Raw genomic sequence first — 26,973 nt, 5'->3', positions numbered from 1 at the left:
CTATGAGTGCAGAGAAGAGCAGCACCTTTGATGAGGAGCTCCTGCAAATGGGCTTTGGCTCTGGGCTCTCCTCTCTGCTCTTTTTCCCTCTCTTCAACCTTGGACCCCACCTCTAGCCCCACAGCCTCAGTGCCTCAAGATCTCCCAGTGTTAGGGCCCACGGACTCTTGTTTGGGGTGGCAACCAAGAAGGTGGAAGGCTATGTCGTAGGTGCAAAATCCATTGCCTTGATCTTCCTGGATTGAGCTATGATTCAGAAAGTGGAAATTCATTTGTAAGGTGGCTTCTTTCCCCTCCTTCCTGCTCATGGGTGCTGGTTGATTCCTAGAGCTTTCCCGTGATTGGCTCCAGGTGCATGTAGTAAGCCATGAGCTCTCAACTACCGCTTCCAACACGAAGCTGCTAAATGCAGCCAGTCCACATGTCTATAACTGTGTAAGTGTGGGTAGAGTTGGGGTGAACAGTGATTAGCCCCAGTGCTACCTACCCTAGTAGCACTCTGTCTCTGTATCCTCATCTGCAAAATGGAAATAATAATGATACTTTCTCATAGTGTTGTTTTGAGCATTAAGAATAGATAATGCCTGCCAAGTTCCAAGCAGAGTGGAAGCACACAGAGGGCACTCGGTGTACAGCCATTTCTCCAGCCCTGCTCCTGGAGGTATTCCTACTTTCCTTAGGGTGTCTTTTCTCTGCCTACTTGACACAGCAGATGAGGATGCAACCTTCTATACCTGTAGGTCTTTTCTTTTTTCTTTTCTTTTTCTTTTCTTTTTTTTTTTTTTTTTTTGATGAGATGGGGTCTATCACCATCTCTCTATCACCCAGGCTGGAGTGCAGTGATGCAATCAGGGCTCACTGCAGCCTTGACTTTCCAGGCTCCGGAAATCCTCCCACCTTAGCCTTCGGAGTAGCTGAGCCCACAGGTGTGCACTACCAGGCCCAGCTAATTTTTTAATGATTTGTAGAAATGAGATCTAGTTGTGTTGCCCAAGCTCTCTTTTCTCCTTTGTAAGCCCTCTGACATTTGGTCCTCATCATGCTCCTGTGATACTGGCTAGGCAGGGTTATTATTCCAATTGTTTTCACATGGCTCATCAAAGGAACAGCCCCACCCTTAATGGCATCTCACATTCTTCATAGCAGCTGGCAAGGGGGAGGAGAAAAATAGGACTGGCAAAGAAATTGAGAGAAATAGAAGGGTTTGGAAACTAGAAGTGGCACACCCCTATCTTTATCTCTGGTCATAAAGTCTCTCCTAAGCCCTTTACTTATCTGTTTACCACCAGCTGCCCATCTCTGCATACCACACCTTAGAATTAATGTTTCAAAAAGTAAACTTATCTTTCCTGCCTTAGTATGTATTTGGCAGTAAGAAACAAAAATCCACTCACAGTAAAGACAAAGGGAGTTTATTGTGAGAAAAGCACTTCCCAGCATCCAAGGGCTGAACAAGTAAGTTCCCGAGCATGAAGACACAGGTGCTGGAAAGCCAGGCAGTGAAGTGGTCCCTGCTTTTCTCACGGGTTATCTCTGTCTCCATTCTGCTTCCCTGTCTAGTTGGCCTCATTTCCTTGCTTCTCCCTGCAAGGATAGATTTATCATACTATTTCTGGCTGTTCTGCTCCCCTCAAACTACCTGGCATACGACTGCCTTGCCCTAGTACCAACTCCAAAGGAAATGCTCCCTATAAACAGCTCAGGTCCTCCCAGCCAACTGACTCTGTCTTTCAGTGTTGCTTTGTTCATGGGCCCAGCGTGAATCAGGTGTCCCCTCCTGGGCAATCAGTTGTGTGGGAGGAGGGGCCCATAAAGACAGGGTGAAGTATCTATTTTTAATATTTTCCCTACGGCCCTGCCCTTTATCCAGAGCTGTGGGCTGAGATGGGGTAGAAGATTCTCTCCCCTCCAATGTCGTATCTCAGATGGTGGTCCCACCATCCAACCCTGTGAGCCAAAGTGTTGGAGCCACTCTTGGTCCCTTTCTCCTGCCCCTCTGCCTAGGGCACTATTCAGTCAACAGTTGTTCATTAAGGGCCTACTGTATGATTTTTGTGTCATGGTGTGTGGTTCTCTTCCTCTGCTCAATATCCTTCTATAGAAAGCCTCTGGTGACATTCCAGGCCAGGCACAGAGCCCTTCCTCTGTGTACAGTATCATCTACTTAATCTCGTGCTTGACTGTAAACTAGCTAATAAAACTGATCACTTTAAAGTTTGTATTCTCTCATTAGACTATAAGTGCTTCAAGGACAATGACCATGTTTTTTCTTGCTGTTGTAAACACAGCATTTAGCTTGGCTCCTCACACATAGAGGCTCAATAGGAGCTTTAAAATGGAACTTGCGGCTGGGCATGGTGGCTGATGCCTGTAATCCCAGCACTCTGGGAGGCTGAGGTGGGTGGATCACCTGAGGTCAGGAGTTCGAGAGCAGTCTGGCCAACATGGTAAAACCCCGTCTCTACTAAAAATATAAAAATTAGCCTGGCATGGTATCATGCACCTGTAATCCCAGATAATTGAGAGGCTGAGGCAGTAGAATCACTTGAACCCAGGAGGCAGAGGTTGCAGTGAGCTGAGATCACTCCATTGCACTCCAGCCTAGGTGACATAGTGAGATTCTGTCCCAAAAAAATAAAATAAAATAAAATATAATATAATAAAACAGAACTTGGGATGTGTGAGCCAATGAAAGACTGAATACACTTTCATAGGAAGGGATAAATGTTTGAATAACATCAATTTTTTTAGATCTTTTAATACAATCCATATACTAATTTTTTTTTTTTTTTTTTTTTTTACAGAGCCAAACTCCAGGGCTCTATAAGCCATTCCTCCATAACAGGCTAGAAATCCAAAGGTATTTGACTACAGGCTTTCTTGAAGCCAGCCTTTTTCAAGAGGTAGAGAGAGGTGAGGAACAAGTGCCAGCTTTTGGAGTCTTACACATTGGGTTCAAATCCTGACTCCTCCACTTGCCCAACAAGTGGTCTCTGAACCATGTCTCCTGCACCTCAATATGTAGTCCTGTGAGGTCCCAATGATAGAACATATCAAAGCACCTGGCAGCTGTTACCACACCTCACAAGGTGGCAGTTACTATTCTTGTGATATTTTTTTCCTCTGTTCCCTGAAATGAACATATTCATTCCATCCTGATTGTGTGCTGACAAAAAAAAAAAAAAAAAAAAAAAAAGCCTGGAAATTCACCTGACTCTGGCTCTTAGAATGACTCTAACAGTAGTGAAAATGAGGTGTGTGTTCCAGTGGGTGAATTGGGTGTCCAAGGAAACGCTAGAGTGCTGTGGCACATTGCAGTTTTCTCCAGGGACAGCAGATACCGTGCTTTTTTTTTTTTTTTTTTTTTAGATAGGGTCTCGTTCTGTCACCCAGGCTGGAGTGCAGTGGCGCTATCTCAGCTCATTGCAATCTCCACTTCCCAGGCTCAAACAGTCCTCCCACCTCAGTCTCCTCACTGCAGGCATGCACTGCCACACCCAGCTAATTTTTGTATTTTTTGTAGACAGAGGGTTTCAACATGTTGCCCAGGCTAGTCATGAAGATACTGTGCTCTTTACTGAATTGCTTAAATGCCCTTTCTGGAAGGAGGAATTAATAGGTCCCATCTTCATCATGTGCTGGTGATTTTTTGGGAAGAGCTTTTTTTGCAGTGTTATTCTTTGTTTTTTTGTCTACCCTGTTTGAAACTGTTCACCTCTCTTTTAGTAGCTAATAAGGCATGAAAGTAGATAAACAGGTAGAGGCTTCCTAAATGTTACTTTAAAGGCTTCTCACTTGAACTTTAAATATATGTGTCCAGATGTTTTGCTTCCGCTTTTGGGTATAATTATAAATTAGTCATGGTTTCATGCATATTTAAAAATTATTTTAATTACAAACTTTTTTTTTTTTCGGTCTGTCCACTGCAATGAAATGGTGTAGAATAAGCTAATCCTTCTGCATATGTTCGGTGATTAAGGCAAATGTCAATGGATTTTCAACATATTTGATGCATTGTTTGCAGGCTCTTTCACACAGGTAGTTCAGGCAAGGGGCCATACAGTTGTGTGTGCATCCAATACCAGTGTGTAATAAAGGGAAGCTGCAATGAAGTGTGCCAGCCTAGTTATGGGTTCATTAATGCAGGTTCCAGTTAGATGTGTGATTTGTCTTCTCAATTCCTACTCCTCAATTCCTTGGTCCTCTATAGGCCAAGAGCTCTGGGTTGGGGAAGTATGAGAGGAACCAGTCTTATTCATCTGTGCAGTCCCTGACACAGGTGATCAACAATGTTCATTGCATGAAGGAACAGATGTGTTAAGCATTTTCTGTGGGCTCTGCTTAATTGAAATATATGTAACCACAATAGATAATGAAAGAGCCTTGTAGGAAGACATGGGGGTGAGATGCAATGTCTTGAGATCCATTGTCACTCATGGTGATTCAATCATAGAGCTAAAAAGCAGATGGTCTGGGAGAGCAGTAAGTATATGTATTAGTCCAGGATGTCAACCCTGCTAATAATCAGGGTTGGTAAGTCTGGAGATGAGGATAGGCAAGTATTTGAGTTTAGTTTTAAACCCTAGCTCTGTCATTTACCAGCTGAGTAACCTTGGACAAGTTATATAACCTTACTAGGTCTCACTTTTCTTATCTGTAAAATAAATAGAAGAATGAATTAATTTATGAAAAAAAGCTTAGGAGCTCATTAGTTTTACCTATTGTTGTTCTTGTCTGGGCAGTCACTAAGACACAGAGTCCAAGGAGATTTGAAAAAAATCTGCTCTCGATTCTAACAAGTGGTCCCAAAGCGGAAGCAGCTCTAGGAAGTGCAGGTAGGCCAGCAGTGTCTGGAAGCCTTCCCAGGACTCAGGGCTCCAGACAAGAGGAGCATATGCTTCAGGCCTCCCAAAAGGCCTGGGACACCAGTCGGTTGTTGCTGTAGAAAACAAAACAGAAACAAGGTGTATGAACTGATAAGCACAATGAGGTGAAGAGGGAAGTTTCAAGAATCTGATTAGAGAAGCCCAGTCACCACTGGGCGGGGGGCATCAAAGACCACACAGGTGTTGAATTGACACGTTTAGATCCTGAGTCCCAGGGCAGTGGAGCAAGGATCTGAGAGGGAAATGCAAGATCCCATCATTTTGTACCACTTGCATGTGTAGAACCTTATGCCTAAAGGTTCTGTGTTGTGGAAATACTACATACTAATTCTATTCCTTGATTAGAGATTTCCAGCATACAGTAATGTAGTAATGTAGGCTTTGAGGAGTCCTATAGTAAAACAAACAAAAAAACCCACTTAACTTTGTTTAACCCAGGATTTCTCTTTGTGTAACATCTATTAACATTACAACAAAACACCTTAGGAAATACTTATTTAAAGATTCCTTACCTAAACCAGGATTCATCCATTCATTCAATATATAAATAATTACTGAGTGCTTACTACGTGTGAGACACTGTTGTAGGTATTGGGGATACAGTAGGGAAAAACTGACCAAGCCTCCCACTTTGCAGAGCTCACCTTCTAATGTAAGGAGAAAAATAGATAAATAAATATAACATTAGGTTATAAATTTGCTTAAATGCTATGAAGACCAGTGATGCAAAAAAGCGGGAGCAGGGATACAGAGTGAGCAGTGTGTGCATGTACATGTATGTGTCAATGTACAGGAGGGTTCTGTTTCAGATGGGGTTCTCAGGGAAGCCCTTTCAACTTTGACTAGGTGATATTAGAGCAGGGACCCTAATGAAGTGAGGAATATTGGCTTTGAGCTAGAGCCAAACTTTCGTCAGGGGAAGATATCTGTGGACAGTATTATTAAGTCTTTAGAGAGGTCCAAAGTAATCTTGATTTCTAATCTGTTTTTCTTTTGTTCAGTCCGAATTACTGACTATACCCCATGGGCTAGGTACTATGTAGACATGGGGTTGGGGATGGACACTTTATTCCTTTCCTTGGGGAATTCAGAGTCTGGTAGACAAGAAAGATGTGTAAGCGAGTACCTGCAACACAGAAAAATATGCCAAAAGAGAAATGGAGAAGTAACACAGAGAGAGGGAGAAATAAGACTTTCTGGGAAGTAAGCGTGGCAAAGGCCTCTAGGGAAAGGCTTCACAAACACTGAAGGAGGATTTTGAAAGATGATTAGAGGTTTATCTTAAGGAAAATGAAGCAGGAGAAGAAAAGGACATTCACAGTATGTGCAAGGGTACAAACACCTGAAGTAGCATGGAGGATTCTGTTTGGATTATTTTTGGAATGTGATAGAGGCAGAGAAAAAGGAGTTGCTGTAAATGGTGAGATTCTGTCAGAGAGGTGAGGAGGGGACTTCCATGCCATACTAAGCATCTCTTAACTTTGCACATTAAATTCACCTAGTGGACTTACAGGAAAAATACCAATGTCCTAAACTGATTCTTCTCAAATTCTATTGTACTTATAAAACACTGAGGAATCTTGTTAAAACACAGACTCTGATTTAGTAGGTTAGGGTGGGGCCTGGGATTCTGCAATTCTTAATTCCAGTGCTGTTCTAAGACCATGTTTTGAGTAACAAAGCATTAGATGAATAAGAACTTCTGGGGATGAGACTTGTGCATCAGTATTTTTTTTAAGGTTCCACAAGTAATTATAATGTATAGTGAGAATTGAAAACTACTGCTGTAGGTTAGGGAATAATCAAAGAGATTCAGTGATTTGATCAGGTATACATAGTTTTCATCATTTATGGTGGCAGTGATGCAGAGAATGGATTGGAGAAAAATGAAAGGAGGAAGATCCATCAAAACACTAGACTAAAGTTCAAGCAAGAATTGATGAAGGTCTAGACTAAGATGGTGGTAACAGGCATCAAAAGGATATTTAAATATAAAATCAACAGGACATGGTGGGCCTGTTACTGAGGAGAAGAGGAGAGTTTGCTGGGTGGTAAACTTTCTCCTGTACTTCTGGCTTGTATAACTAGTGGTGCTATCAACCAACATGAGAAAACAAACATGAGAATAGCATTGTGAAGAATATGACCAACAGCTTATTCAACAGAACTTAGCGGGATGAAAAAAAAACAGGGATTCTGATAAAGCTAGGGCTTCTTCACACTCTTTTCCATATTAACATTTTATATAGAAAACACTCAACAGAGTCAGTCTAAACAGTTCAATAACACCACCACCTCCGAAATGAAGAGAGGCCCTCTTCATTTTTGTTTAAAGACCCAGTTTTCTATATTCCTCAGTAGCTACTGAATGTCCTTGCCCACTTTGATTGCTGGTGATAAATTAAAACACATTTTAATACTTCTGAACTGCAAAAATAGTACTACTGAACCATTTTGCAACAACTGAGCATGTCATGCCTCATTCCCCCCCCTTTTTTTTTTTTTGTGGGTGGGGGGACAGAGTCTCGCTCCATTGCCCTGGCTGGAGTGCATTGGTGTGATCTTGGCTCACTGCAAGCTCCGCCTTCCGGGTTCAAGCAATTCTCCTGCCTCAGCCTCCCAAGTAGCTGGGACTACAGTTGCGTGCCACCATGCCTGGCTAATTTTTTTTTTTATTTATTTTTAGTACAGATGGGTTTCACCGTGTTAGCCAGGATGGTCTCTATCTCCTGACCTCGTGATCCACCTGCCTCGGCCTCCCAAAGTGCTTAGATTACAGGCACATGAATGAGGAAGAAAAAAAGAAAAGAGGGACTGAGAGATGATAGCTCTGTGAGACTTGTTGACATGCATGTCATGGTAGTAGATAAGATAAAGGGCTGAGTTTCTGAAACTTTGCATTTCTGTTAATACCAAGAGGAATTGGGGAATGGGAAGATTTAAAAGTTTCTTTTTTCTGCTTTGTTTTTGATGAATTAGGGCCCCAAAGACTCCCGAGGCCTTGAATCTCACACTGGGGGCCAATAACATGGAGGGCTTGAGAGCCATCTGTCTAACTTTGCCAAGACATGGTGCCTGATGCTGGTCACATCTCTCTTTTCTTTGTGCTTGACTATAGGTTCCCACATGCATTTCAGACATGTAATTCCTCTGGAAATCTCATAAATTTATTGCCAGGTGTGAGAGCCTGGGGCTATAAAACATAAATTAAAAGCAAACATCAAAATTATAGGAATGTGGCTCAAACATTTTTCAGAATTCACGGTGGGTACCATCAGTTGCAGCAACAAAACAGCATTTTCTTCATAGTTTAGGGGTGCTTTGAAGTGACATTGTTCAATATCTTCAGAGACAGCATCTCACCTTGTTCATTGGCTCGTGTCTCTATTGAGCTCTTCAAAACTTCTTGTTTGTTTTCTTAGCAGTAGCTACTCTTGCCAAGATAAAGCAGGTAATTCCCAGGTTACTGGCATACTTAACTCAGAAGCAGAATTTCTGATTCACTTGTAGTTTGGTAAAATTTGTTCCCAATTTGGAAGGGATGTGTACCATAACATCTTCTGTCCTAGGATAAAATGACAGCAAATTCTTTAAACAGATATCTAAGCCTCCCCTGGCTTCTTCCTCTTCTATGTCCCCAAAACATCTCAGGTTTGGGATGTTGCAGAGATCACATGCCATTTAGCTTCAGAGTTGATAATATAAACCTGGGTATCCCAATCTATACCATTTTCAGTGTATAAAGTCTGCAGGCTTGGATGTAGAGAGGAATTAAATGAAAATGGGATGCCACAATACAGCCACTTGTGGGCACAATTTCTTTCAGTTCAGTCCCTGGAAAGCAGCATAGTTGTCACTGGTTTCTCTCCCAATGGTGGGAGTACTAATACTATTGCTGGTGGCACTTGAGATGTGAAGACCAAGTCCCGTAGCCAGGATGTGTATTCTTCACAGCAAAGTGTTCCACTTGTCCCTTGTTCTCCTCCCTGGAGGACCAGAAAGCAATACTATTTTACAAGACTAGGAAAATATCACAGTTCCTCAAAGTAGGAGATTGTCTCCAAGCGGGTGCCCTTGGAGAAAGGTACAATTTGTGCCCTGAAATTTGGGAAAACAGGGATGATTTATGAGCTATGACTCCAAAGGTCAACCAGGGTTCAGCTGAGTGTGATATGAACTCTGCCCTGGGTCCCATAAAGCCACATGGGGTGCAACTGAAGCCTGGTGAGATGCTTAGAAAACAGCTTTTGCAGAGTTTATTTTTGGCGTGTCTGACCTTTTTGTAATACTCAAGAGTCACAGTCTACTTCTCAGATACCTTTTGTGTTTCCAGAGGTTTCCACCTCAGTCTCCAGATCTGCCTCTCTAGTGTTCCCCACTGGTTTTTGAATCTCAAATTTATGGGCTTAGTAAACTGGCACTTCTTTTCACTCACCACTTGGTTTGGTGCCTTGCTAGTGAGTGGTTTCTTTGTCATCAGTGGGCTGTTTTAGCACAACAGAGAGCTCCTTTTTGAAAGGTGACAATTTTATGTCTGAAAACACAAATTTAGGCTAGATGCGGTGGCTCACATCTCTAATTCCAACACTTTGGGAGGCCAAGGTAGGAGAATCACTTGAGGCCAGGAGTTTGAGACCAGCCTGGGCAACATAGCAAGACCTCATCTCTACAAAAATAAATTTTAAAAATTAGCTGGGTGTGGTGATGCATGCTTGTAGTCCTAGCTGCTCAGGAGGCTAAGGTGGGAGGCTTCCATTGAGCCCAGGAGTTTGAGGCTGCAGTGAGTCATCATTGTGCCATTTCACTCCTGCCTGGATAACAGACAGAGACCCTGTTTTCATGCGCGTCGTGTGAAGAGACCACCAAACAGGCTTTGTGTGAGCAACATGGCTGTTTATTTCACCTGGGTGCAGGCGGGCTGAGTCCAAAAAGAGAGTCAGCGAAGAGAGATGGGGCGGGGCCGTTTTATAGGATTTGGGTAGGTAAAGGGAAAAGGGGGGTTGTTCTCTGGCAGGCAGGACTGAGGGGGTCACAAGGTACTCAGTGGGGGAGCTTTTGAGCCAGGATGAGCCAGGAGGAGGAATTTCACAAGACAATGTCATCAGTTAAAGCAGGAACAAGCCATTTTCACTTCTTCTGTGGTGGAATGTCATCAGTTAAGGCAGGAACCGGCCATCTGGATGTGTACGTGCAGGTCACAGGGGATATGATGGCTTAGCTTGGGCTCAGAGGCCTGATATTCCTATCTTCTTATATTAATAAGAAAAATAAAATGAAATAGTGGTAAAGTGTTCGGACAGCGAAAATTTTTGGGGATGGTATGGAGAGATAATGGGCGATGTTTCTCAGGGCTGCTTCGAGCGAGATTAGGGGGGGCGTGGGAACCTAGAGTGGGAGAGATTAAGCTGAAGGGAGATTTTGTGGTAAGGGGTGATATTGTGGGGTTGTTAGAAGGAACATTTGTCATTTAGAATTATTGGTGATGGCCTGGATACAGTTTTGTATGAATTGAAAAACTAAATGGAATGAGAGAAGGAGAAAAACAGGTATAAAAGGTCTAAGAATTGGGAGGACCTAGGATATCTGATTAGAGAGTGCCTAAGGAGATTCAGCATAGCCCTGCCAGCAAAGATTATTTATTTACTTCAAGAGTTAAGAGTGGCAGTTTGGGGATAGCACCAGGAAATATCAGCTGTGATGGCTTGGAGAAACAGTGTAAACCGGCAGTGTAAACAAGAGCAGGGCATGTATGAGTAGTTGAGAACGTGAATAGGAGTATGACTAGACAGAAGATAGTAGGGATGACAAGTTTTTTGGGGGCACAGTCTAAGTTGGTCTGGTGTCTGGAATGAGACTGGGCCTAATAAAAAGGAGCGTCTATACAGGAGCTCAAATGGGCTGTACCTTGTAGCATTCTGAGGACAGGTCTGACTTCTGAGAAGGGAAAGTAGTAAAATTATTGTCCAGTCCTTTTTAAGTTGGTGGCTGAGCTTGGTGAGGTGTGTTTTTAAAAGACCTTTACTCCGTTCTACTTTTCCTGAAGATGGAGGACCGTAAGGGATATAAAGGTTTCACTGAATACTAACAGCCTGAAAAACTGCTTGGCTGATTTGACTAATAAAGGCTGGTCTGTTATCAGACTGTATAGAGGTGGGAAGGCTAAACTGAGGAATTATGTCTGACAGAAGGGAAGAAATGACTGCGGTGGCCTTCTCAGACCCTGTAGGAAAGGCCTCTACCTATCCAGTGAAAGTGTCTACCTAGACTAAGAGGTATTTTAGTTATCTGACGTGGGGTATGTTGAGTAAAGCTAATTTGCCAGTCCTGGGTGGGGGCAAATCCTCGAGCTTGATGTGTAGGGAAGGGAGGGGGCCTGAATAATCCCTGAGGAGTAGTAGAATAGCAGATGGAACACTGAGAAGTTATTTCCTTGAGGATAGATTTCCACGATGGAAAGGAAATGAGAGGTTCTAAGAGGCGGGCTAGTGGCTTGTATTATAGCATAACCTGCCTTTGCTGGTGTGTGGCGATTAGGCCTGGTTGAACTGCCATCAATAAACTAAGTGTGATCAGGGTGAGAAACAGAAACAGGGAAGAAGGAAATGTGGGGAAATGGGGTGAACGTCAGGTGGTTCAGAGAGATGCAGTCATGAGGGTCAGGTGTGGTATCAGGAATAATGTGGGAGGCCAGATTGAAGTCTGGGCCAGGAACAATGATAACTGTGGGACTTAACAAAGAGTGAATACAGCTGAAGGAGCTGGGGAGCAGAAAGTATATGCATCAGGTATGAGGAAGAAGATAGATTTTGGAAGTTACGAGAAATGTAGAGAGTGAGTTGAGCATAGTTTGTGATTTTAAAGGCCTCTGAAAGTATTAGGGGGGCAGGAGCCACTGCACAGAGACATGATGGTCAGCCTAAAACAGTAAGGTCAAGTTGTTTGGACAAAAAGGCTACAGGATGCGATCCCAGTCCTTGTGTAAAAATTCTGACTGCACAGCCCTGCACTTCAGCTGTGTGTAATGAAAAGGGTTGGGATGAGTCAGGGAGAGCTCAGTTGGGGGCAGTCTCTAAAGCTGTCTTCAAGGAACAGAAAAACGAGTGGGGAAAGTATTTAGGATCTATGGGGTCAGCTAGGTTTCTTTTTGTGAGTTTATATAATGGTTTTGTTAGGATGGCAAAACCAGGTATCTAAAGTCAAAAGTATGTAACCATGCCTAGGATGTAGAAGATGTTGGGGTTTGAGAGATCAGTCAGACATGATTGGCAGGGAGAGCACATGTGTTTTTATAAGAATTACGCTGAGACAGGTAACAGATGAGGAAGAAATTTGGGCTTGACTGAAGTAACGAGGGATGACTGTGAAGCCTTGCGGCAGTACAGCCCAGGTAATTTGCTGAGCCTGATGGGTGTCAGGGTCAGTCCAAGTGAAAGCGAAGAGAGGCTGGGATGAAGGGTGCAAAGGAATAGTAAAGAAAGCATGTTTGAGATCTAGAACAGAATAATGGGTTGCAGAGGGAGGTATTGAGGATAGGAGAGTATATGGGTTCGGCACCATGGGGTGGATAGGCAAAACAATTTGGTTGATAAGGCCCAGATCCTGAACTAACCTGTAAGGCTTGTCTGGTTCTAGGACAGGTAAAATGGGGGAATTGTAAGGAGAGTTTATAGGCTTTAAAAGGCCATGCTGTAGCAGGCGAGTGATAACAGGCTTTAATGCCCAAAGCGTGCTGTGGGATGGGATCTTGGCATTGAGCAGGGTAAGGGTGATTAGGTTTTAATGAGATGGTAAGGGGTGCGTGATTGGTCACCAAGGAGGGAGTAGAGGTATCTTATACTTGTGGGTTAAGGTGGGGGGATACAAAAGGAGGACGCGAAGGAGGATTTGGGTTGGGGAGAAGGGCAGCAATGAGATGCGGCTGTAGTCCAGGAATAGTCAGGGAAGCAGATAATTTAGTTAAAGTGCCTCAGCCTAATAAGGGAACTGGGCAGGTGGGGATAATTAAAAAGGGGTGCTTAAAAGAGTATTGTCTAAGTTGGCACCAGAGTTGGGGGGTTTTAAGAGGTTTAGAAGCCTGGCCGTCAATACCCACAACAGTTATGGAGGCAAGGGAATTACCCTTGAAAAGAAGGTAATGTGGAGTGGGTAGCCTCCGTATTGATTAAGAAGGGGACAGACTTACCTTCCACTGTGAGAGTTACCCGAAGCTCGGCATCCGTGATGGTTTAGGGGGCTTCCGAGGTGATCAGGCAGTGTCAGTCTTCAGCTGCTAAGCCGAGAAGATCTGGGAAGGACTCAGTCAGAGAGCCTTGGGCCAGAGTTCCATGGGCTCTGGGAGTGGTTGCCAAGTGAGTTGAACAGTCCGATTTCCAGTGGGGTCCTGCACAGATGGGAAGCGGCTTAGGAGGAATTCTGGGCTGTGGGCATTCTTTGGCCCAGTGGCCAGATTTCCGGCACTTGTAGCAAGCTCCTGGGAGAGGAGGTTCTGGAGGAATGCCCGGCCGCTGTGGTTCAGGCATTTGGAAGTTCTTGTGTGCTGGAGATGTGGCTGGGGTTTGTCTCACAGTGGAGGCAAGGAATTGCAACTTTTTTCTATTATTGTACACCTTGAAGGCGAGGTTAATTAAGTCCTGTTGTGGGGTTTGAGGGCCAGAATTTAATTTTTGGAGTTTTATTTAATGTCAGGGGCAGATTGGGTAATAAAATGTATATTGAGAATAAGACAGCCTTTTGACCTTTTAGGGTCTAGGGCTGTAAAGCGTCTCAGGCTTGCTGCCGAACAAGCCATGAACTGGGCTGGGATTTTTATATTTGATGAAAAAGAGTCTAAATGCTAACTGATTTGGGAAAAAGAAAAAGGAGCATTAACCTTGACTATGCCTTTTGCTCCAGCCACCTTTTTAAGAGGAAATTGCTGGGCAGGTGGGGGAGGGCTAGTCGCAGAACGAAACTGTAACCCAGACTGGGTGTGAGGAGGGGTGGTGATAAAAAGATTATAGGGTGGAGGAGCGGAGGCTGAGGAAGAATTGGGACCTAGCTCAACCTGGCGAGGAGCAGCCTGGGGAGGAGGGGAGAGGTCAGATGGGTCTGGAGAAAAGGAAGATTAGAAAGACTCAGCAACGCTTGGGGTTGGGACTGAGGGGACAGGAGGGAGGGAAAGAAGGAAGATTTGGGACGAGTTGCACTGGGCACAGAGACTAGGAAGGGACTGATGTGTAAAAGAATGCCTGGACATCAGGCACCTCAGACCGTTTGCCTATTTTACGACAAGAATTATTTAGATCTTGCAGGATGGAAAACTTGAAAGTGCCGTTTTCTGGCTATTTGGAACTACTGTCGAGTTTGTATTGGGGTCAAGCGGCATTGCAGAAGAAAATAAGGCATTTAGGTTTTAGGTCAGGTGTGAGTTGAAGAGGTTTTAAGTTCTTGAGAGCACAGGCTAAGGGAGTTGGAGGAATGGAGGGTGGAAAGTTGCCCATAGTGAAGGAGGCAAGCCCAGAGAAAAGAGAGAGTAGAGACACAGAGGGAAGGGGTTCAGGGGTTCTTACCCTCCAGAAAAGCGGGAAAGGGGTCAGGGCGCAGAAATAAGGGGTTGGGGCACAGAGATAAGAGGTCGGGGCATGGAAATAAGGGATCGGGGCGCAGAGATATGAGGTTGGGGTACTTGCCCCTCCCCCAGAAAAGTGGGACTTCCTGCTAAAGGTGAAGGACCAAGGCAGGTGTCCCTGCATAGTCTGACACCTCTGAAATGTGGGTGAATAATCAGAGAGGCGTCCCTGCAATGATTAAACACCAAGGGAAGGCTGCCTTCCCAGTCTGTGACTGGCACCGGAGTTTTGGGTCCACGGATAAAACGTGTCTCCTTTGTCTCTACCAGAAAATGAAAGGAATTGAAATTAAAAGAAGGGAGAGATTGAAGTGTGGCGCCAAGATTGAAAGGAGAAAGAGGTTGAGGGATAGTGAGGGAGGTTGGAGAAGAGAGTAAAAAGAGGCCGCTTACCGGGTTTGAAATTGGTGAGATGTTTCTTGGGCTTGTTGGTCTGAGGACCTGAGGTCGTAGGTGGATCTTTCTCACGGAGCAAAGAGCAGGAGGACAGGGGATTGATCTCCCAAGGTTCCCCGATCCGAGTCACGGCACCAAATTTCATGCGCGACCGTGTGAAGAGACCACCAAACAGGCTTTGTGTGAGCAACATGGCTGTTTATTTTACCTGGGTGCAGGTGGGCTGAGTCCGAAAAGAGAGTCAGCGAAGAGAGATGGGGTGGGGCCATTTTATAGGATTTGGGTAGGTAAAGGAAAAAGGGGGGTTGTTCTCTGGTGGGCAGGAGTGGGGGGTCACAAGGTACTCAGTGGGGGAGCTTTTGAGCCAGGATGAGCCAGGAGAAGGAATTTCACAAGACAATGTCATCAGTTAAAGCAGGAACAGGCCATTTTCACTTCTTTTGTGGTGGAATGTCATCAGTTAAAGCAGGAACCAGCCATCTGGATGTGTACGTGCAGGTCACAGGGGATATGATGGCTTAGCTTGGGCTCAGAGGCCTGACACCTGTCTCTTAAAAAAGAGAACACAAGTTTATAGAACTACAGACTATCTTTATCAATCATAGAATGTTATATTTGATATTTTGTATCTTTCTCAAGCATTGCTAAACCTTTCTACAATATTTTTGTCACAAACTATTTCATTCAACAAGGACATAGGAAAATCAAGACAGATAAGGAGACTAGATGTAGTTGAGTGCTCACAGGGCCAGTGTTGGACCAGGCCAGGTGGAGATTTCAGATGAGGAGAACCACATGCATGGCAGGAGTGTGGCAGTGAGTAAAATCTACCTGAGAAGAAGGCTTGAGATAAACCTAGAAGAATGAGGGCAACTGAGGGCAACTAAGTAAGTGAAGAAACTGCTAACACATGCATAGTGCATTCTGGAGATTTAGTAAGGCTTGTGTCTGGACTGGATCTGAGAATTCACATTGTGTAGCAGTTGATAATAAGAGAGTACAAAAACTTCTAATTAGTAAATATGAAGAATTCAAATTTGGGATTTTAAGAAATTACAGACCATTGACTTTTATTTTTCTCATAGAATTTTAAAATCCTATCACCTGTTTTATTTGTAGAAGTAAAAAGAGAATGAAAAAATTCCTTTAAATTTAAGTCAATGAAATTGGAAGCACCAATTTCAACAAAGCGAGAAACTGCGGCTCAGTTAAAAAAAAAAAAGGAAGGAAGCAACAGTTTTAAACTCTTAAGCTTCCTCTAATTCAAAAAGAAATACTGAAGCTTTCTAGTTTGAAAATTAAAGAGCTGACTTTTTCCCTAAGGCAATATTATCTACTTTCATGGGGATAAAATAACTGCCAAACACTCACTAGCTCCAAAAGGGGTTTAAATACAGAGAACAGACTCAGTTTTCCTTCCAAATGCGAATGTTTATATCCAAACATGTCAACAAATCATAGTTATTTTCCTCTTCCTGGGGAGCCCCAGGAACCCAAAGGGATGATAATTAAGGAATGGGCCTGGCTCACAGTTGTCCTCAGAAATAGGAAGCAGTAACTCTCCTCTCAGGGAGACCACATACTGAAGATGTTAATTGGTCAAAGAGACTGACACAGTAAACTCTCACTGCATAGTAAACTCTCACGGTGTCTAATTGTTGGGGATAGAAGAATCCTGAATCACCCATGTCACTCAATATATATATGGGTTACATTGTCGGCAAACAGGAAGATTATCATGCGTATGACAATTGGAAAATGTGAAATCGTGCAAAAGGCAGATATCTAGTATGGTCAAGTATTGAATGTGGACTTGCAGGTCTTCTGTATACTTGGTCTTTAAACTATGGGACTTTTAAATTTGAAGTTAAATTCCACGTTGGTTCCCAGTGGTGTTTCAGTACCAGAAATACTCTTTGAAATTGGACATGATTATGGTGTCAAGCAAGATTGCCTTATTTTGCTTGGACCTTGGACTATGTCTTGGTTCCAAAAGTAGCCCTGGAAGCCATTGGCCAGCTCTACCTGGCCCCTCCACTGACCGACATGATTAATCGGTGTTTATGTAAAATTGGATGATGGATCACAGAGGAGAAGGGTTTATGGCTGTATAGAGGGATAAATTGTGAGGAGCTGCAATTAGAAAAAATGAGCTACTTTTCTTATTTTTTTAAATCTCTTTTCCCTGTGTTTTTCAGATTGGATCATTTCTGTTGATCTGTCTTCAAATTCAATGACTATTTCCTCCTAAATCTCCATTCTGCTATTAATCCTATCTAGTACAATTTTTAATTTCAAATTTTGTATTTTTTTCTTCTAAATTTCTATTTGTTTCTTTTAAACAATTTCTATTTCTCTGCTAAATTTTCCTATCATTTCAGTCATTCTGGCCTATATTCCTTTAATTCACTGAACATTGTTAGAATAGCTGCTTTAAAATCCTTGCCGACATCTGGTTCATCTTAGCATCACATTCTAATGATTATCTTTACTCTTGAGGATGGATTACATTTTCTGGGTTTTTTTATTTTTTTGTACGTTACATAATTTTGGATTAAATATGAATGTTACAATGTGGAGTCTCTTGAATCTGTTGTGTTCGCCCAAAGAGCGTTGACATTTTGTTCTAGGAAACCGCAAAATTGGTTGGACTCACGTGGAAAACTCAGTCTTCTGGTGTCAGTTAAAATCTGTTGAGTTCTTTTATCTTTAGTCCAGTTATGCACGTGTGTAGTTCAGGATCATCCAGAGATTTGAACAGTTTATACACAGATTGTGGAGTTTTCCCTCATTAGCTCATTCTTTTCTGGGGTTTTCCTCTCCTTTTCCACATAATGGGTTGCCCGAAATCCTGCCCCCAAGTCTTTGAGTCCAGAAATACTACAGGTTTTTCTATTAGAGTTTTGGCAGCACAGCATGAGGCCTGCCTTCAGGCCAAAAGCCATGAAAAGGGAACCTCATCGAAGGCCCAGTGTCTTCCTCTTGTTCTAAGTGTAGGCTTCTTTTCAAAACCTGCATTCTGTTTTTCACCTTTCAGTGTTTTCAGTTAATTTTTTTAAATGTGTTTAATGTTTATGGTTAATGTCTCTGAGACAGCTGGTCCAGTGGGAGCTCATTAAGCCATTCCAGCAGAACTCTGCTAGGAGACTACTGAAGCAGTCCACATTTGAGTGGCGAATACTTGGATTAGTGTAGTAGCATGAACCATGGAAATAAGTAAATAAATACAGAGATAAAATGTAGGGAAAATTTCATGACACTTAGGAGTGAAAAATGAAGGTAAAAGAGACGTCACGATGTTAAGCTTGAGTTGCTAAGAGAAACGGGTACAGTGAAAGAAACAAGGAAATTGGAATTCTGTGTTAGTCCGCACAGGCTGCCATAACAAATACCATAGACTTGGTGACCTAAACATAGAAATTTATTTTTTGGTGGTTCTAGAGGCCGTAAGCCTGAGATCAAGGCCCTGACCTCTTCCATTTCTGTTGAGGACCCTCTTTTTCACTTGCAGATGGCTACATTTTCTCTCTGACCTCACATGGCATACAGATCTTTTAAGAATACCAATCCCGTCATCTCAGGGCCCAACCTTATGATTTCATTTAACTAAATTACTTCCATAAAGGTCTGTCTCCAAGTACAGTCACATTGGAGGTTAGGGCTTCAACATATAGAATTTGAAAGGACCACAATTCAGTTCCTAGAAAATGAGAGCCTAGGTTTTTTTGTTTGTTTGTTTTTGTTTTTTTAAAGATTGTGAATTATTTTGGATTTGTTGAGTATGAGATGAACAATGTACAAGTTGTTGTTGGAGATCTAAGATGGAGCATGGAGAACAGATTATTGATGATAGATTTACAATCCATCAACATAAAGCTCAGAGCTGAGGCATGGGGCTGGGTGAGTTCTCTGAGGAAGAAAGCAAAAATCAATACAGAGGATTAAGGGGGCAGGAACCAAGCCACGTGCAAATTCTCACAGAAAGTAAAGGAGGAATAAATCAGCAAATAAACAAGTTGTCAGAGAGATTGGAAGAGAAGCAGGAAAATGAAACAGTGTCAAGGAAGTTAAGGAAGAAAAGGGGTGTGAGGAAGTAGTCAGTAACACTAAATGCAGTTATGAAGCTCTTGTAAAAAGTTATGGTCAAAGGCCCTGAATTTGTCAATTAGGAAATCATTATTGACTTTAGAGGAAGCAGTCCCAGTGAGGTGATTGGGAAGAGATTGAGGTAACAGAGGTTAGAGAAAAGCAGGATGAAGGTGATTTCAAAGACATGCCTGGAGCATAAATGGGGAGCCGAATCTACAGGGTAATGAATGCAATCACGGACCAGTGAAGTGTCCACATCTTTGCTGAGACCACATCAAATTCAGCCCTGCTTAGGTAGCTACTTCTTTCAGATGCCTGGTTTATTCTTTCAACAAAAAATCACTGTGTTATCAACTCTGCTAAGCAATGTTATATATACTGGAGATTAAACAAAAAGTCCCCGCCCTCATGTAACATCTGTGTTTCTTCTGCTCCCTACCAACTGCTGTTCTTCTGTGCATTCAGATTTTTCCTTAGAGAGCTGGTGCTCACCTGAGCCCGTTCTTAACAGAGCCATCTTTCCTACCCTGTGTGAGCCTCATCAGAGTATACCATATGCTCTTTGGAAGCAGGGAAAGAATTGGATATTTTTTCACTCTTACTAAAGTTAGAAAATGTTGGAGAGTCAGTTAGCTTTTTCATGAAAATGCCATCTAATCATTTTTTAAATTACCACCTAATACAATAATGATATGGCCAAGTATCATATGTGTTGTCTTTATTATAAGTTTTATTTTATTGCAAATATAAGCTTTACACATAAGCTGAGAATTTAGTAAGCAGTGAACTCTGATTCAGTTAGCCGGGGGCCAATTGTAGGCATTAACATGTTTTAAAAGCTTCCTAGTTGATTTTACTGTGCACCCAGGATTGAGATACCTTGGGTTAGAGATCTGTTGCTTCGTGGTGCTGATTTTGTTGAAGAGCCTGGTTCTGAGGTGGGAACAGTAATATAACCGTCCTTTGGGTTGAACTGCTGTCTGCTCCCTGCCCTTACTTTTGGCTGACTTATTATGGGGTTCTGGCCAACTCTAGCTTAATAAAAATATTATGAATAATCTTAACCTCACAGTAAAGCTTTTTTTAATCCAATGCAAATATAATTTTACAGATGAGAAATGATTTTGCCTGCAGTTATCTGCTTCCAAATTAGAATGTATTTTTAATTTCTGATGAGTCACTTTCCATGTGTAATACTCATTTTGACTGGTATTAGGTGGCATGGGTTGGTTTTTAGTCAATTCCAGAATATCTTCTTACATTGTTTTAATGTAAAGAAAATGAAAATTTGATGTTTCTGATCTGTCCTAATACCTCTATTTAGAGCAAGATGGAGTATCTGTCTCCTTGGATCCTTTATATGTCTAGCTACATTGTGGATGTTTGATAGAAATAATACCATGCAGTATAGTCTCCACCCTGACACTGAAAAAAAAAGGAGGGAAAGTATGTAGAATAAAAAGACAAACAGTGTAACAAGCTTTATTTTATAACACTGGAACATTGAACTTATCTATTGAGGTGGTACTAAGTAACATAACAACTTCAAAAACCTGGACCCGGCAGGCAGCTAATTTAGCTACTTGAAAATCACTGGGGAAAAGGAGATAGATGCTAAGATTACTGAAACCAGCTTAACACCTGCCAAGTTACATCACCTTAAAAAAAATGCTAGGAAGGCCCAGGCACGGTGGCTTACACCTGTAATCCCAGCGCTTTGGGAGGCCAAGGTGGGCAGATCACAAGGTCAGGAGATTGAGACCATCCTGGCCAACATGGTGAAACACTGTCTATACTAAAAATAAAAACAATTAGCCGGGCATGGTGGCATGCGCCTGTAGTCCCAGCTACTCAGGAGGCTGAGGCAGGAGAATCAATCGCTTGAACCCGGGAGGTGGAGGTTGCAGTGAGCCGAGATTGCACCACTGCACTCCAGCCTGGGTGACAGAGCAAGGCTCTGTCTCAAAAAAAAAAAAAAAAAAAAAAAAAAAAATCCCAGGAAGGCACAAAAGACATCCAACAAAACTGGCCATTACTTTATACTTCTAGGTCTCAGTAGATACAGGAGAGGTAATTTGTCCATGGGAGAAAGAAACAAAGTAATAGAATATGGAAGAAAATGAGGATTGTGAAAGAGTAATTGGCATTTAGTAGACCCCTAATAAATACTGGTTGAATGAATGAACAAAATGAAAGAGAAACATACTAGAAAATGGATTGGGCTACAGCAGAGACTTACATCTGGAAATATCCTGTTGTGGTATTGGGTCAAGTATTAAATATTGGTGTGCTTGTTTTAGCCAGGACATAATTTCACCACTGATATAGTAGGGACCGCCAAAGGGGGAAAAAAGGAAAGGGAGCTTATTATAAAAATGGATGTGAGAGTGCTTTCTCCTGTGTGCTTGATTCTCCATATCGCATTATAGCTCGTGCATTCTTATAAAGGATGACCTAAAATGCTAAAAGAATCCTAGTTTTTCAAAATTCATCTGAATGTTGCTTGGGCCACTAAGGGTTCCGTGGTTATCAGAAAATTAACCTACTTAGGCCAATTTAGGAAATCTTTCTGTTGTCTTCTACTTGGCTTGCCTCTGTTTCTTTACTTCCACCACAATCAATCCTATTTATAAATGGGTTAAGAGCTACCTAGTGCCTTTGATTAATTGTTACTTGGACACTTTGTTAATATTATAGAGTCTTCATTTTGCACACTCAGTGGTCAGTCACTAACTTTAAGGCTTGAACGTTGTTCTGATAATTTTATAAACAGCCTTATTGATGTTTCATTTACGTAGCATAAAGTTCACCCATTTAAAGTGAACAAGAGGCTAGCTGTGTTGGCTCATGCCCGTAATCCCGACACTTTGGGAAGCCATGGCAAGAGGATCACTTGAGCCTAGAGTTCGAGACGAAACTGGGCAACATAGTGAGACCCCATCTCCACAAAAAATAAAAAATATTAGCTGGGCATGGTGGCACATGCCTGTAGTCCCAGCTATTTGGGAGGCTGAAGTGGGAAGATTGCTTGAGACCAGGAGGTCAAGGCTGCAGTGAGCTGTGATTGCACCACTGCACACCAGCCTGGATGGCAGAGCAAGACTCTGTCTAAAAAAAAAAAATAAAAATTGGGCAGACGCAGTGGCTCAGGCCTGTAATCCCAGCACTTTGGGAGGCCAAGGTGGGCAGATCACGAGGTCAGGAGATTGAGACCATCCTGGCCAACATGGTGAAACTCCATCTATACTAAAATACAAAAAATTAGCCGGGTGTGGTGGCACATGCCTGTAGTCCCAGCTACTTGGGAGGCTGAGGCAGGGGAGTCGCTTGAACCCAGGAGGCAGAGGTTGCAGTGAGCCGAGATCGTGCCACTGCACTCCAGCCTGGCAACAGAGTGAGACTCCATCTTAAAAAATAATAATAATAAAATAAAAAATAAAAATAAAGTGAATAGCTCAGTTAATTTTAGCAGCTTTATATGCTTGTACAACAAATAATCACTATCCATTTTATCCACCCTCCGCCCCAGGCAACTCCTGATCTGCCTTCTGTAGTTATAGTTTTCTGTAGCCCTTCATAGAAATTTCATCTGGATAGAATCGGAATATCTGTTACTTATATTTAATTTGGAAACTCAGTTAACCTTATCAAAATAGGCAAAGACAAACTAAATTAGGTGGATCTTGTATTTAATTATAAACAACAGCAGAATAAATTAATTAGAATAATTTTCTTAACAGGTGCTAAGACTTTATGGTAGGCCTCATTTGCTTTGCCGAATTGCAATGTATTTTCTTTTTGTTAAGTATATTGTCTAGTTTTGAGCTATGCATTACATTTTCTCTTTAAGAAAAATGAATTAGTATGCATTTCAACTTCAGGCTTTATTCTAAAGTCTATATTATTATGACTTTTTCTAAAGAATAAATATTTATGTGTTGTGTGAATGGACAAAGACACTTAATGAGCCTTCAAACATTTGTGGATGGATGAATGGATGGAAGATGGCTTGATGACTTCCATATATTTGGGTCTCAGGAAAGTTGTTTATTTCATAAGTTCTCAGGATGTAGCAAATTAATAAACTGCATATATTTGGAATAGAATTTCATTCTTTGTGTGTTTTTATTTCACAGAAGAAATGTGAAACATATTCTAGCAAGAAGCAAAGCATTACAATGGACGAAGTCCTATGTTTTACCAGAGTTTCCCTATGATGTCAAATGCATGTTAGCAGAGCAGAAGTGCCCAGATCACAGCATGAGGATAAGGATCATTGAGTTTCTCCAGGCCGACATGACTAAGTATCTGGAAGGCTCACTGTGAGTGACAACAGGACAAGCTTGCTGCTTTGGGAAAGGGTCTGTTTCAGAATAGAGTAGAATTCCTGTGGAATCAACTCTCTTCAGATTGTGGATGACATATTGGTAGTAGGTCCCAATTGCCCAATATTTAAATCTCTTTTTGTTATGTAGAAAAATGTGAAGAAAAATGAGTGTAATTAGACTCATCTTAAAGGAAGGAATGTGGGCTGCTTGAAGTGAAACATATCTTCCTTGTTTTGGTGAACAGGTACCCCAGCACCCAGCAGTACAATGACGTAGTTAATGCCCTGCTGCAGGCCCACCCTTTCCTGGATGAGGACGGCTGTGGCTTCGTAAGTGACCACATGGCACCATCCTGTTAATTTCAGACTATCTTAAAATAATTGCCTTGTGTTGCCCAGTAATTTTATGCTTCACCCATCTTTTCTTGGTGTCTCTCTCTCTCTCTCTCATTCTGTCTATGTATCTAGGTCTATCTGTTTCTGTTTTTCTGACTCTTTGTCTCTTTGGTCTCTCTCTGACTTTGTTTCTGTCTTTCACTTTCTGTTAGTCCATGCTTCTTTCTTGACTTTGCACGCTCTCTCTCTCTCTCTGGCTCTCTCTCTCTCTCTCTCTGTCTGTCTCCTTGTCTTCCCTTTTTCATAACTTCTTGGTCTCTCTCTGCCCTGTGTTTCTTTGTCTTCTTTGTCTCTCTCTGTCATCATGTTGCTGTCCTCTCAAAACTGGAAGCTCAGTGCAACAGAGCTGATCAGGAGTTGCCTAGGGCTGAGGGTGGCCAAAATGGATAGTGATTATGGTTGCACAAGCATATAAAGTTGCTAAAATTGAGCTGTTCGTTTTACAGTCCTAAGGGTTTTAAGGGTTAGGAAGGGTCTTTAGGAGATGTGACACATAGAAAGAGAAAGACATGGCTGCACCTGCTTCAGAGCTGTCATCAAGTGTTTCTTGCCTTCTCAGACCCAGTGGAGCTGTTGTCTGGCTTTGAGGTCTGGGCCTCTAGCCTTACCTGGCCCTGTCAGATCTCTGCTTGCTGTCCTGATAAAAACAGACCCTCAGGATGCTCTGGGGCAGCAGTTCTTTTTTTTTTTTTTTTTTTTTTTGAGACAGAGTCTCGCTGTCTCACCCAGGCTGGAGTATAGTGGCGCGATCTCAGCTCACTGCAACCTCCGCCTCCTGGGTTCAAGCAATTCTCTGGGGCAGCAGTTCTAAGCTCTGGTTGCACATTAGGATTCCTAGAGATTCAGATTGAATTAATTTGAGGATGGGATTATTCTAATGTACAACCACGGCTGAGAACCACTGCCGTTGACGTTTCAACACAAAGTTTGCTGTTTGAACCTGCCTATCTCCTGGATTTCAAAGACCAGTGTCTTCATTGCACAACAATGTGAATATAATTAACACTATTGAACTGTACCTAAGAATAGTTAATAAAAAATTGGGTGTTTATGATGCTGTAACTTTATGAGTTAAGGAACAATTACAAGGAACTGTAGCTATGTATACATAAAGGTAGATGGTCTATTATTCCCTGTATCTCTATATGCCATATGCATACACATTGGTAGGCATATCTAAAGAAGATAGATGTCTTTTTGTGCTTTACTGTCTCAGATGTCTATGAAAAGATATTTTTTGCTGTGCTTTCTTAAGGACATGGAATTTCAGCAATTATTTCCAAGAACAACAAAGGATAAATGCCAATTATCTATGAATATAAAGACATTTTAAGGCTCTGTTTCCTCCCTCCCTTCCTCCTTTCCTTCCATCCTTCTTTCCTTCCTTCCTTCCTTCCTCCCTCCCCTCCCTCCTTCTTTCTTCCCTCCTTCCTTTCTTCCTTATTTGTATTTACCCCTCCCTCCCTCCTCCCTCCCTTCCTTCCTTCTTTCCTTCCTTCCTTTCTTCCTTCTTTTTTTGTATTTTCAAGAAAAGGTTCATTATATATGGAGAGAATCACAGAATTTTCTCAATGGGAGAGGTAATTAAAGGTTTTTTTCACCACTCAGACTGAGGAAAGATGTTGTATACCATGTCTGGAAAAATGATAGTTATTGAAGCCAAGATTAGAATTCAGGTATTCTTGCTTCTAGGATGACATCCTTTCCAAAATATGCTGCTGCATATAAAGTGCACTACAGAAGAAATTGAATTTCCTCTAAAAAAGCAAAACAAAACGAAGGGAAAAAAACAAGGCAACAACAACAATACTAAACAAACCTGGCATCCCAACATTGACAATCATGTCAATATGGCTGACAAAACTGATTCTCAGAATTTCTTCTACACTGGAGATACATCTACCAACTTAATGTCTAATCAGTGTTACTGTGTATAGAACTTGTGGTTTTTTGTTTTTTTTTTTTTCAGACAGAGTCTTGCTCTGTCTCCCAGGCTGGAGTGCAGTGGCACGATCTCGACTCACTGCAAGCTCCGCCTCATGGGTTCACGCCATTCTCCTGCCTCAGCCTCCCAAGTAGCTGGGACTACAGGTGCCCCCCACCATGCCCAGCTAATTTGTTGTATTTTTAGTAGACATGGATTTTCACCATGTTAGCCAGGATAGAACTTGTGGTTTTTTTAAAATTTACATTTACTGTTTGAATAAATTACATATTTACATAGCTCAAAATTCAAAAACTACAAAAGGGTATAAATAGAAAAGTTTCCCACCCGCCCTTGCTTCTGCAGCCACCTAATTTTCCTCCCCATAAGTAACCAATGCTATTAAAGTCCTTCTAGAGAATCTTTGCATATACATAAGCAAATCCATATTGATTCAATACCTTTTGACCTTTAGTTTGATGGTTATCAAAGTGAGACATGTACAAAGTAACAAATAATGCTTTCTTTGCTCTTGTGTCCATTTTATCCACATCTGTTCCCAGTGACATTCACTAAGGACCGTTAACTGATAAAGAGATGTGTGCAAAATTGCTTAGCAGATTAGGGCTCAGATTTGCACTCATAGAGTAGAAGGAGAAACTCTGGTGCCTGGATGGATGTTTACCCAAATTCTCCCTGCAAGTGTGTGTGAGGTTGTGTTTCTAATGTTACAGTGGAAAATGTACAAAATTTCAGAGAACATTAATGGGAGGCAGGGGTGGAGAAAGAAAAAGGGTGCACAAACTTGGTTATTTTTAGGGCTAAATTTATTTTTAACTCTTTATTTTGAAAAATTTGGGGCCGGGTGCAGTGGCTCATGCCTATAATCCCAGCACTTTGGGAGGCCAAGGTGGGCAGATCACCTGAGGTCAGGAGTTTGAGACCAGCCTGGCCAACATGGTGAAACTCTCTCTCTACTAAAAATACAAAAATTAGCCGGGCATGGTGGTGGGCACCTTTAATCCCAGCTACTCAGGAGGCTGAGGCAGGAGAATCACTTGAACCGGGAGGCCGAGGTTGCAGTGAGCTGAGATCACACCATTGCACTCCAGCCCAGGTAACAAGAGCGGAACTCTGTCTCAAAAAAAAAAAAAAAAAAAAAAGAAAGAAAGAAAGAAAGAAAAAGAAAAAAGAAAAGAAAAGTTTCAAATCTGAACAAAAGTTGAAAGAATGCTACATTGATATGCATATACTCCTAGCAACATGGATTTTCTCAACCTCTTGACTGTTTACCTTTGGGGCTGGATAATTCTTTCTGCTGGGGACTGTCTAGTACATTGAAGTATAT

The 26,973-nt window shown here is 42.1% G+C and overlaps 1 protein-coding gene across 2 annotated transcripts in view; it reads left to right on the top strand.

Annotated features, from left to right (window-relative positions):
- Window positions 1-26,973, top strand: part of SAMD3 (sterile alpha motif domain containing 3) — a 72,113-nt gene that overhangs the window by 8,673 nt on the left and 36,467 nt on the right. For both annotated transcript variants that reach the window (XM_031012598.3, XM_055391661.2), the window contains 2 exons: window positions 23,115-23,300; window positions 23,551-23,635. In XM_031012598.3, coding sequence (XP_030868458.2) covers window positions 23,115-23,300; window positions 23,551-23,635 — 271 coding nt within the window. The remainder of the gene's footprint in view (window positions 1-23,114; window positions 23,301-23,550; window positions 23,636-26,973) is intronic.

The sequence above is a fragment of the Gorilla gorilla genome, chromosome 5, assembly GCF_029281585.2.
Source record: "Gorilla gorilla gorilla isolate KB3781 chromosome 5, NHGRI_mGorGor1-v2.1_pri, whole genome shotgun sequence".
Lineage (NCBI taxonomy): Eukaryota > Metazoa > Chordata > Mammalia > Primates > Hominidae > Gorilla > Gorilla gorilla.
The sequence above is the reverse complement of the archived record's forward strand: the minus strand, read 5'-3'. Positions and strand labels throughout refer to the sequence as shown.